Source organism: Alnus glutinosa, chromosome 3, assembly GCF_958979055.1.
Source record: "Alnus glutinosa chromosome 3, dhAlnGlut1.1, whole genome shotgun sequence".
Classification (NCBI taxonomy): Eukaryota; Viridiplantae; Streptophyta; class Magnoliopsida; order Fagales; family Betulaceae; genus Alnus; species Alnus glutinosa.
The window spans coordinates 23309913-23322439 of record NC_084888.1 but is presented as its reverse complement, the minus strand read 5'-3'; the positions used below and the strand labels follow the sequence as shown (position 1 = coordinate 23322439).

The window sequence follows — 12527 nt, the reverse complement described above, 5'->3', positions numbered from 1 at the left end:
CCTATAATGTTTCATTCAAATTGTAATCTTTAACTTCAAGGTGAAAAAACTTGCAAAGCACCCCAACCAAATTTTAAAAATTTGCAATGTAGCCAATTTTTTCTAAAATATTCCTAAAAAAAAAAAAAAAAAATCCTTCCCTCAATTTTTTTTTTTGTCTTTTATTTATTTAAAAAAAATGATTTTTTAAGGGATATTTTTGGAAGAATTGGTTATATTGTAAAATTAAGAAACTTGGCTGGAGTACATTGCAAGTTTTTTTTACTTAGGAAGCAAGATTGCAATTTGCGTAAAACTTTGAGGGATAAATTGTAATTTTCCCTTCTTTTAAATTGGGTTGAAAGAAATTTTTAACATGTCTATAAAATTGTCATGTGTCTCTTAATATGTGAGAAATAAATATTTTTTTAATAGCAAATGAGAAATGAAAAGCACATGTTAAATAAAGCATGTACTTTTCACATGCTCAAAGGACAAATGATAATTTTATAGATTGAATTTAAAGAATTTGGCCTAGAGCATTCCTAATAAAGTATCCATTTTTATCTTTAGGCTAAAATAACTAGTTAATTTACTAAAAAATCCGTCCATCTGATCATACAAATCAAATGAAAAATGCATTTGTAATGTTCACGTATGTATGTATATCTTTCTTTTTTATTTTTTATTTTTTTTTTTTCATTCTTCATAATTTTGCATATAAAAATTCGTTTCTGCACTCTTTTATTTCGTGTAACTTTTCAACATCTAGACATTGTAAAAAGACAAGAATTTATATTTTAATGAAATAATATTTTTCAAATACACTGACGGATAATGGAAGGTAAATTTAATAATTAATCAACCTACCACCTATTCTAATGAGTTAAAGTCAAAGTCCAAATTAACATATCTCGAAAAGGGTCGTTATTGATTTAAAGGATTTCAGCTCTGAAACCGTACGTGAGATTTTCATCTCATATGGCTCATTGTTTTTATGTGCATAATGAAAATAATACATTGAATCTTTAAATTTTTTTTTTTGTCAACAAGTAAGCTGTCCGATTCATAAATTGAGTTTCGACGGACGATACCTGAATAATTTTATTATGTATTATCGAATTTATTTCTTTTTTAGTTTCACTCAATTCATATATTTTTTTATTGAACTTTGTAAACAGTAAATTATAGTTTAAAGAAAATACAAAATAAAATAAAATAAAAAAGTAGTTTTTGGTACGTTTGATTACGGTAGTTTTTGTACGTGTTACATTAGTGTTGTAGTATTATTATTTTAGACACTCATTTCCAAAACTGCCCCTCCGTGAAACCTTTAATATCGGAGAGCACGGAAGAGTAAACGTCAGCATCGCACCGGACCATACCCTCCCAAGAGAATAGGCGCAACTGGTGTTGCTGCTCGTACATCTCTCGAGTCTTCGTTGTTCGTTCCCTTTGCTTCTTCGCTACAAAACAACCAATTAACGAAAAAGTCACTCTGGAATGCGCACGTTAGCACTGTCCCTCTCTCTCTCTCTCTCTCTCTCTCTCTCTCACACAAAACAGAAAACGGTTGGAGGAACTGCTCGCCTAGATTTCCTAGTAGCTGACACTGACGCTTTGCACTTCAATAGTTTTTACCCTCGGCGCACGTTAGCCTCCTCCTGGCCCCTTTTGCTTCTTCTTCTTCAGGTCTCTGTCTTTCTCTCTCTCCATAGCTGTTGAATTCAATTGTCTGAAAGTTTTGATATCATAATGTAATTGAATTTCACATCTCTCTCATTCTCTTTCTCTCTCTCTCTCTCTCTCTCTCTCTCTCTCTCTCTCTCTCTCTCTCTCTCTATGTGTGTGTACGTCTACGTAATGCTTTCTATGTGGTTCCGCATTTTCATTGGAGTTTTGATGTTTGAAATTTTCGTTTCTTTCTAGTGAGGAGCTCCTGTTTTCTCTGTTTCTCATTGTCTCTGTTTCTGGTGAGTTTGTTTGTTTGCTTGCTTGTTTCATTGGTGATCTCCGAAACGGCGACGTTTCCAAGCTCAGCTATCTTGCTCATTGGTCATTGATCTGCGTGTGGTGCGCATTTCATCGCGTTTCAATGTTTTATCCTAAATTTTCTTTTCTTTCTCTTCTTTCTTTCTTTTTTTTTTTTTTTTTTTGGTTGAAAATTGTTTATTTTGAGCTACTTTTCCCAGTTCCACGTCAATTTTTCGTCTCCGTATAGATACATACATGATACATACCCATGTGTGATGTGTGCGCGTGCGCATGCATTCAACAGGAAGGTTCAGTAATACGATGAAATTAGCGCACAATTGCACACTGTTTCACAATGTGGATTTCTTTTATTGTAGATCTAAAATATGATATTTGATCTATTAAATTTTAAAATTTCATCTAGGTGTGTGTCATCTTCGTTCTCATTCACCTGAATGTACATACATACATACACATCACATATATATATATATATAAATATATATATATATATATATATATATATATATATATATATATATATATATATATATATATCTGGGTCTATTTAGCTTGAAAATAAAAATGGTGGCATGGATTTGCGCGTGTGATTGATGGGGTGTGTGTGTGAAAATGGTGTCATGGATTTGCGCGTGTGATTGATGGTGTGTGTGTGTGTGTGTGATTGATGCATGCATGTATGCCTTTATATGTATGAATCTGGGTCTGTTCAACTTGAAATTTCAGTAATAGGATCAAAGTAGTTTAAAATTTCATTAAGCATGTGAAATCCTGTTGTATCAGATCTAACATATAACTTGAACAGCGGTAAAATATATCAGAAAATCTTAGTTTTTTTTATTCTTCCGTATCTCGTTCATCACTAATTTATTACTCTGATTTGAGTGTTAATTCCTACGAATCTAGGTCTATTTGGCTTGAAAATTCTGTAACAGGATCAAATTAACTCAAAATTCCACTAAACGTGTGAAATGCTCTAGTATAAGATCTATAAGATATACTAACTTTTCATCAGTGAATTTCTACTATAATTTGAGTGTTAATTTCCGAGTGCAGTTGTTTAGTGCTATAAATTTATGATTGATTAAGGTATTGGTAGAAAACAATTAGGATTTAATTGATCGTCTGATTTATTAGAGGTTGATATGGTGTGGCAGTTGGCTGTAGAAGATCCTCTCCCAAATTTTTGATAGCTTTTCTATGAGAGGACGTTATGTTGATGGGTACTCGATGTTCAAACGCGGAGCATCGAAGGACGACATAAATGCTTATGAAAGAGAAGGAAGTACAGGTAATTTCAAATTGGTTAATCACCATTTTCATTGTTTTATTCTAAATTTCACTCGGACTGAAATACAATTTTCCCTTTTACTTTTTGGTTGGGAATAGGCTTCTGATTTTGGCTTTTCTTTTTTTCTTTTATTATACTTTTCCCATTATGTTTGGGTGTCCTTCACTCATTTTTGTCAACATTTATCCCACTATTTGTGGCTATATTATATATGCTCTGGACTTGATAGTTTTATTATGATCATTATTATGTTTAAGTGAACATACGCTGTAGTGGGTGATTTTTATTCCTCTATTGTGTTGCATGATATGATAAACTTCTTTACAATGTCGTAAAAAAACAGAAAAAGGAGAGAAAGAAAGGAATTAGAGTGTAGCAGTTGGTCTAATTATGAACCAAAACAACTATTGCTGAAGTTTATACAATTCATTAGATGAAATACGTTGCCTCACTTCATATATGAGAGCAAATGTTGGAAGAATATTATTTTTCACGAAAAATTTTATGTTATGAAGGATGAAACTAACAGTTGGCTGATTTCTCATATGGGCTTTAGTTCATTTGCTGAATGGCAAAGACATTGGAAACCCACCATGGAGGCGCTCTCTGCCACATGTACTTGTGGCAACTCTTTCTTCATTCATATTTGGCTACCATCTTGCGTATGTCCCTAATCTTTGAAACTCAGAATTGTTTATTTTTCTCCTTACTGATTTGTTTTGAGAACCAAAGTAATTTTTTTTTTGTTGTTGCTTTTTAATGCAGAGTAATCAATGAGACCCTAGAAAGCATCTCTTTAGACCTTGGCTTTAGTGGGAATACCTTGGCTGAAGGTACTTAATGTGATGAATCTTTCTGTTATATGCATTTGAATTTTTTTTTTTATCTAATATGTTCTCTTATGTCAACGAAGGTCTAGTGGTGAGTACATGTTTAGGAGGCGCCTTTATTGGATCTCTATTCAGTGGTTGGATTGCAGATGGGATTGGGCGTCGAAGGGCATTTCAACTTTGTGCTCTACCAATGATAATTGGTGCATCAATGAGGTTTGCATTGTGTGGCACATCTTAATTGTTTTTATTTAAAAGATATTACAGGGGATGGATTATTTCACAACTATAACCAACTCGTAAAACAGTTAAAACTTCCACAATTTGATTTTCTTGAACTCGCTGGGTTTTGTTTCTCCCCTCCTTCATATATTTCTTGATTAAAGGTTGCGATAAGGTCAGTAATAATTATATAGCAAATTATTTGTGCACTTATTCTATATGGTATGAAGCTTAAAAAACTATTCAAACATGATCTTGCAGCGCAACAACCAAAAGTCTCTGGGGTATGCTTCTAGGGAGGTTATTTGTCGGAACCGGGATGGGTCTTGGCCCACCTGTTGCAGCTCTCTATGTGGCAGAGGTACAGAAAATGATAATGTTGCTGGTTTCACTTTGGCTATAAGTTTTTTCTAAGCTACTTTGACTATAAGTTGATATGCTTATCGTCTGCTGCAAAAGTTTTCTTCATATTTAATTATGCTTCATCCACATGGGCATCATTTTATTTTCTTAAATACCTAGTAATGGTTCATCAACATGAGCAGGTGTCACCGACTTTTGTAAGGGGTACTTTTGGGAGCTTCACTCAAATTGCTACATGTCTAGGACTTATGGGAGCTCTTTTTATAGGGTTCCCAGCGAAGGAAATAGTTGGTTGGTAAGATATGCGTGGAGGAATGGTAATTTAGAAAAATTATGATTTTTATATAATTGTTCCAATCTAAATATCTTTTAAGCCGTTTTTGTATTTTTCCAATTGGATATCTGAAGTATTTTTCATTGATGATGTGCTCAGGTGGCGGATTTGTTTTTGGGTATCTGCTGTTCCTGCTGCTGTACTTGCTCTTTCCATGGAGTTCTGTGCAGAGAGTCCCCATTGGCTTTTCAAGGTCATATATCCTATGGAAAATATGTAAAATGTGTGTGACTTGTTTAAATGATGCTTCTGTCCATTTAATTGATTTTGAATTTAAAATTAAGTTAGATTGATCGGAACAGAATTGGAACTGAATTCTGATTGACTTGTTTGGAGCCCTATTTTCTGGAGCAATGGCCTACCTCTCTCTTTCCGTCTCTCCTTAGCCTCTCCACCCTCTCAAAACTGACTGCTTTGTGGGTAGCAATATTTGACAGTAATATAAACCTTTATATCCAAATCACCCTCTTATATTTTGAATAAGTAAAATTTCTATGGTGGATGGTCTTCTATGAAGGTCCAAGATATGAATAGAATACACTCGTAAAGAAGGATACAGTTGGATGGATACATGCCAATGTTTTGCCTTCGTATTATTATGATTTTGCTCTCTTCAACCTCCATTATGCTCATAAATAGGCTAATGTCTGTTCCTTAGTAGATACGTACGTACATACATAATAAATGCATTAATATCTTGGTTTAGAGAGGAAGAGCTGAGCAACTGTATACAATTGTTTTTGAACCATTGAGCCATTGGAGGTGATTTGACAATGTGGATACTCATAATTGTTTCTGAACTTGTTTTAGAGAGGAAGAGGTATTGAAGCTGAAGCTGAATTTGAGAAGCTTCTAGGAGGATCACATGTCAAATCTGCCATGGCAGAATTGTCAAGGACAGAAAGAGGAGATGAGGCAGAAACGGTAAAGCTCTCTGAGTTGTTCTATGGCCGCTATTTCAAAGGTACATATAGCAGTTCATTTATTCATAGTTTTAGTTCATGGTATCTATATGTTTTGTTCTAAATGATTTCCTTATAACTTACATATTTTGCAGTGGTGTTCATTGGCTCTACCCTTTTTGCTTTACAACAGCTATCTGGCATAAATGCTATATTCTATTTCTCTTCTACTGTCTTTAAGAGCCTCGGTGTGCCTTCAGATCTCGCAAACATATGTGTGGGAATCGCAAATTTGTTGGGTACCAGTGGCTTCCAAGTATCTTACTTGCAGATGTTGAGAGTATTGTCAAACATCTTATTTACCATATTTTTTATACTACTTTAGGGTCATTAATTGCAACAATCTTGATGGATAAACTTGGAAGAAAGGTGCTTCTTCTTGGAAGTTTTTCAGGCATGGTAAGTACAGAGATATAAACTCCTTTTGTTTAATAACTCTTCCTATCATCTGAAAACTGGTGGTAGATATTTTTGGCTGGAAGGATTAATGTCAAAAATATATTATAGTTTTTCAAGGACATGCAAGTGGTGTAAAGGTCCATATATGACTTTCCAAATAGAAAAATCTTCTGGAGATAACCTTTTGTTTTTTTGATAAGTAATTTTTGATTGCAAGGGGAGGGGGAATGTGAGATTTGAACTAGCGACCTTCTCTTCATGAGGCATGGTCTCCAACCGATTGAATTATCCTTTAGGATAACCTTATTTGATTGAGTTGTAGAATCTTGTCAGGACAGATGTTTGTGATGGCCAAAATACTACTCATTCAGGCCCAACATGTAGTTTTGTTCTGACTCGTGATATCTGGGCGACACCCTCAATATTGCTCTACCACTTTTGGATTTTTTTGGAGTACATAGTTATTACTAACTCCAAATTTCTGGTATTTGTAGAATTTTCTAGAATATTATTTGATGTGTACTGCTGTTTATTTGCAAGAGTTACCAAATATATGTTTTCTGTTTATCAGGTTCACCCCTCTGTTTTGCATTAAGGTAGTCCATGAACCTTCATGTTATCTGACCTGTGTTTTACATATTTTGTTGGTTTAGGTAGTATCAATGGGACTTCAAGTAATTGCAGCAAGTTCTTTCACATCAGGCTCTGTGGCATTGTATCTTTCAGTTGGTGGCATGCTGCTGTGAGTTATCAATTAGTTGCAACTTGGATGAACAATTAAAAACAAGGAAACAGAAAAGGGAAAAATAAAAATGAAAACAGCTAAATCTGCTAAGGCTTCTTGATGAATACATTTTGGATCTCTAAAGTGTGTCTTCAAGTTATTCTGTGATGATTGGCGCATTTAATTGAATGCATTCGAATAGGGGCAATGTTTTATAATAGATCCAATCTCGTACTAGCCAGTCGAGATTGGAGCATGATGTGAGGCATGTACAGTATGACATGCTTGAGAGACCAAACTTCTTGAACCTTACCTTACAGTAAATCTAGTAAATCTAAGGGTACTAGTATCAGTTTCTCTTAGATTTTCTTTAAATGTAAGGAACCAAACTACTTTTTGCTTCTATATTCAAATAAACTCCACAATAGCTTTCCTAATTCTTTTCCTATACCATTTAAATATTCTTTAAATTAAATGTTAGGGGAAAGAGAGAGGAAAGAGAAACCATTTAAATAATGTTTCAAATAAATGCTAGATGAAAGAGAAAGCTTTTTTTTTTTTTTTTTTTTTTTTTTTTTTTAAATTTTTTTTTTTAATATATTAAATTAATATTAAGGGAACCACTTTTGCTTCCCTAAATTTAGGATACACCTTTTGGTGTCCTTAGTTTAGGGAACAACAAGGGAATCTGTTTCAAATAATTTTTTAAGAGATTTCCCTATATATAGAAAAAATAATGAGTTTTAGGAAAGCTGTTGCTAGTGCTCTAAGGAGGTCCCAAACATAAGTTGCTGGAGTCGGTGAATATACATCTAAAAAGTACTCCATTTTTTGATGATGCAAATTTTATACAGATTAAACATATACATTTAGAAGACATTGATTTGTCAATATCATGGTAGGCTCTGCAAATTCTGATAAACAGATTGAAAATGCAGATTTGTCTTGATGTTTGCTCTTGGCGCTGGTCCAGTCCCTGGTCTCCTCCTTTCAGAAATACTTCCTGGCCGGATTAGGGCTAAAGCAATGGCAGTTTGTATGGCTGTGCACTGGGTAATTGTTTTCTGCGGTTCTTCCTGTCATGGTTTTTGTAGGCAGATAACTTTTATCCGTTTTGATTGAAATGAAATTCAAACTCAAGCTCGTCATACTCTTGCACATTCTTTTGAAGTGGAGATCCACTTAATAATTTCTTTTGTTGAGCATTTTTCAAAGCATTAACACAAGGACTTTCTAGTGGGGAATATCCCTATGGCCAGTCCTCAATAGACTAGCTTATTGTTGTGTGTGTTGAATAGAGTCCGAGGATGGGCAAAAAAAAAAAAAAAAAAGAAAGAAAAAAAAGAAGGAAAAAACAATGACTTTAAGACTGACCCCCTGAGAATGGGAACCTGCTGTTTGTATACTGAGATTTTTCATGGTTCGCTGTAACATATGCACCTGCAATGTGGTTGAAGCAGGTAACCACACTATAAGAGAAAAAAAAGGGAAAAAGTGAGAAACAAAAATACTTTTCGTGTACCATAGTAGTTTTGAGTTTTGCTGTCATCTGAATCATTTTCACATGTTGGAGCTCATGAACTTGAGGCGTCATCTTGTTAATTGACTTCAGTGTCCCCTACAGGTGGTAAATTTCTTTGTTGGTCTATTGTTTTTGCCCTTGCTGGAGCAACTAGGGGCAGTAGTACTGTATACGATCTTTGCTGCCTTTTGTTTGGTGGCTGCGTTTTTTGTGAAGATCAATGTTTTGGAAACAAAAGGAAAATCACTCCAAGAAATTGAAATTGCACTTCTTCCATCCGACTAGAGGTACCCTGATCCCTTTCTTTTTTCTTGTTATTTGCTCAGTTACGTCGTCAATACCAATTCTAAAATGAATACGTATTTGGTTGGAGAGGAAATAAAATTTGCTGAAACATGGTAGCCTTTAATTCCGATTGATGCTAACTTTGTCCACTAAAATCGTTTTGATCTGCAGACAGATATATAAATGGACATTTATATTCTTATACCATTTACATCCGTTTCTGTCCAAGTTGTTGTTCCGCATTCATCGGGTGCTCAGTCGGGAAGATGTAATATGTAGCTATTAAGTTTCCAATTAATTTTTTTTGTGAGCACGATGATGATATTCCCTACTGAAATTATTGAGGAAATGTAGTATACCACCTGATAGACCTGAATTGTGTGTATTAAAATGCATAGGATTTGAAAAATAAGAAAATCATGTTTTGATTTTGTTAACATCCCCTTGGTTGGTCTACCGCATTTATTTTGATACTTCCCTTGACCATTTTTCCCAGTAACTACCAACACACCAACTTTGAGAGGATCCGTAGCAGATTTTGGTGGACAATACTAGTAAACTCCAGGGACGCACTGTGTCGGCCAAAGTAAGTAGCATGTGTTGAATTAAATTATTGAATAACGTATCAAAAATTATCAATGCAAGAAATAAGAAATTTAGACTTCGAGGTTGGATCGCAATGATGATATCTTAGAATTTATTTTTCCTCTTTCTGAAGTGCTAAAGAATTTTTGACAAAACGTACCCAGGATACAATGAAGCCCTATAGTCACTCTACAATTAACACTTTCTAGAGTGAAATGAAACACCCTTAGAATGAGAATTGCACAAAAGAAATTTGTAGGAGACAAAAAAAAAAAAAAAAAAAAAAAAAAAAAAAAAAAAAAAAAAAAAAAGAAAAAAGAAAAAAGAAAAAAGAAAAAAGAAAAAATCTATTTTATAATGTATCCTTGCATATGACCCATGTGTCCTATTTATAATGATTTTTGGACATATCCAATGGTCCAAAATCATTTGATCCAATGGTCACAATTTGTAACCAACAAATCCAACTTAATGGACACCTTAAATAGCATATTGATATCTTTTGTAACCACCAAATCCTTAAAAGAGTAATGTTATAAACACTCCGCTCCTACGTTCTTACTCTCACACTCCCTGACGTAACTTTTAAAATTATCATTGGATTTGTGATTGATCACTATTGAATTTTGATCTAATGATAATTTTAAAATGTCATATCAAGGAGTGCGAGAGTGAAAGTGTATGTTAGCATTTCTCATCCTTAAACAGCATATTAATCTCTTCCAAAATTGAAAGACGTTAATCTTTCAATTAAATGCGCATTAAACTTTTAAATATTTGAAATAAATCTAACAATCCCTCACTATTTCAAATAATTTTGAAAATTAGTAAAAGAAATTTTTTTTTTTTTTTTTTCTTTTTTTGCATTTTTGCGAAAAGAAGTCGGAGTCATTGAATTTGAACCTTCACGTAATGTAAATATATCATGACCATGTCAAGGTAATCAGTAACAAATCTTGACCTAATGACCCTATTTGACTAGTCATATATATCTCACACATTTATATTCTAATTCTCCACGTGTTTCACTTAGCCTGCACTTTTATGGCCTTGTGTAATATTCCAGTTTCACGAGAACTCTAGGCATTGTCAATACCATAAGAAGCGGCCACTACTAGGGTTGTACAAGCGGGATGATTAATAACCGTTAATAACCGTTACCCGCATAACCGCTAATAACTGCAACTGCATAACCGACTAACTTGATATATAATATATCTAATATACTTTGCCTTAATTAACTAGAATGGAGGCGCTCCACTTAATTCCCATTGGACCACACCAGTAGCCCAGAGAATGGGGGACCATTGGAATGGAGGCCATGGAACAACCTAGGCCCAACATAGCATTAAAGGTTCTCCATTGGACTCTTAGCCCAAGCGCCTCACCAAGGCTGCAGAGGCACAAGTCTTCAGATAATATTGCCTAAAACAAGTCTCAATTTCTAAACGGAAAGGATCCCGCCTAAAAAGGATGGAATCACAAGAAGAAATACAGAATTGGAAAAATATAAAGAAATTATATTTTTACATTCCTTGTACATCTCTTTCTTAAATCAACTATTGGATTTGTAGGACCCACATGTGGATCCTATCAATCTAATGGTTGATTTAAAAAAAAGATGTATGAGAGATGTATATGTAACATGTCTTAAAAATATATCCTCAACATAGAATGGAGCTTCGCTAGGAAAGCCCCATAGGGTAAGGATTGAAGGAAAACGACAACAGCTCCTAGAATCAAGGAGGCAAACCAAATATGGAAGAATCGAGAATACTCCCTCTAGTCACAGCCAACAAATCAGTCTAGAAATGGCTCTCTCGACCCTAGAAAGGAGAGAAACCAACTATAAAACCCCAGAGAAACACAACCCTTCTTTGGCATATTTTTGATCCTTTTTCTCTATCACTAGTTTAGGCATCGGAGGTGGAGCCACTGCCATCGCCCATTAGTGCGGCACACCTCTCCTGACTTCTTGATTGATTTGTAGGACTCTGGGTTGCTGGCATGACAACTGCATTAACAATAACATAAGTGATTTATACTTATGTTTGTTATATTTTTGTAGGTTACCAAGGCTGCAAAGGCTTTCCTTGTACTGTGCATGGAGAATCACTAGCAGAGGATTTTCACAGGCAATACGCAATTGGAAACCAATTGAAGAGATCTCATTGGGTCAGCTGGAGTTTCATTACCATGCTCATATCATAATAGAAGTCGGCATACAACGCAAGGAATTGAAAGTCCTATACTTGTGCAGTTTCGACTTCAAGTGTATATGTTGCAAGAATTGAGAGAAGTGTGGTAAAAGAGTTTATTTCTCAATGATTTACAGCATTAGAGGCATAACATATATATACAGAATATGCTAGACTTCAAGACAATTCCACAGAATGTGGGATTGTCAATTACACGTTATTATAGGAGATTGGATTATGGGGTGTAATGACGAAAACAGCAGGCATAGTTTCCTTAGGGGATACTTGACAAATTAAGCAGAGATCTTTCCTTGAGAGGTGCTGCAGGTCTTGCCTTTTTCAATATTGAAGAGTGATGGTGATTGGCCTTTCTTATTGTCGTTGGAAGATCACATTGAATGGTTGTATATTTTCCTTTTTCTGAGTATGCAGGATATGTGGCATGATCTGTGATGATCCCAGCATTAGTGGCATTGGATTCTACATCATGGTTTGCGGTGATTGCTTAGGTGTCTTTGGCTGAGTGTGCATGATTTGCAGCATAGGTGTCATGTTGAGAGGCTGCATGATTTTCTGCATGATCTTTGGGAATTACCTTGGTGATACGTGTGATAGCTAGGCTCGTATCACTAACACCCCCCGCAAGCTAATGGGAGGAGGCTCAATCATTAGCTTGGATTTTAGGAAATGAAACCGAGCAGTGGATAGACCTTTAGTAAAAATGTCAGCAATCTGATCATTGGTAGAGATGAACTTGATGAGGATATCTCCATTGACAACCTTTTCTCGCACAAAGTGGTAGTCTACCTCAATATACTTAGTTCGGGCGTGAAAAACA

The 12527-nt window shown here is 34.8% G+C and overlaps 1 protein-coding gene across 4 annotated transcripts; it reads left to right on the top strand.

Moving 5' to 3' along the window:
• Positions 1 to 1371: 1371 nt before the first annotated feature.
• Positions 1372 to 12041, top strand: LOC133864409 (probable plastidic glucose transporter 3). Of its 4 annotated transcripts, XR_009899505.1 has the most exons (16): positions 1372 to 1671; positions 3132 to 3265; positions 3822 to 3927; positions 4031 to 4098; positions 4179 to 4311; positions 4579 to 4678; positions 4863 to 4975; positions 5114 to 5207; positions 5825 to 5978; positions 6072 to 6215; positions 6302 to 6375; positions 7029 to 7117; positions 8038 to 8152; positions 8724 to 8908; positions 9403 to 9492; positions 11560 to 12041. XR_009899505.1 is itself a non-coding variant. In XM_062300737.1 (15 exons), the coding sequence occupies exons 2-14, from the start codon at positions 3175 to 3177 to the stop codon at positions 8904 to 8906; spliced, it is 1464 nt and encodes a 487-aa protein (XP_062156721.1). In that variant the 5' UTR covers positions 1372 to 1671; positions 3132 to 3174; the 3' UTR covers positions 8907 to 8908; positions 9078 to 9333. The 4 variants fall into 4 exon arrangements, 3 of the variants coding, with proteins under 3 accessions (XP_062156721.1, XP_062156722.1, XP_062156723.1); XM_062300737.1 differs by lacking the exons at positions 9403 to 9492; positions 11560 to 12041 and adding an exon at positions 9078 to 9333; XM_062300739.1 differs by lacking the exons at positions 1372 to 1671; positions 9403 to 9492; positions 11560 to 12041 and adding exons at positions 1899 to 2052; positions 9078 to 9333.
• Positions 12042 to 12527: the final 486 nt, after the last annotated feature.

Bases quoted from the DNA above. Each gene is read 5' to 3' on its own strand.
- LOC133864409 (XM_062300737.1), top strand. From the start codon at position 3,175: ATGAGAGGACGTTATGTTGATGGGTACTCGATGTTCAAACGCGGAGCA. The intron at 4,099-4,178 runs GTACTTAATGTG...ATGTCAACGAAG, and splicing joins TGGGAATACCTTGGCTGAAG to GTCTAGTGGTGAGTACATGT. The intron at 6,376-7,028 runs GTAAGTACAGAG...TTGTTGGTTTAG, and splicing joins TTGGAAGTTTTTCAGGCATG to GTAGTATCAATGGGACTTCA.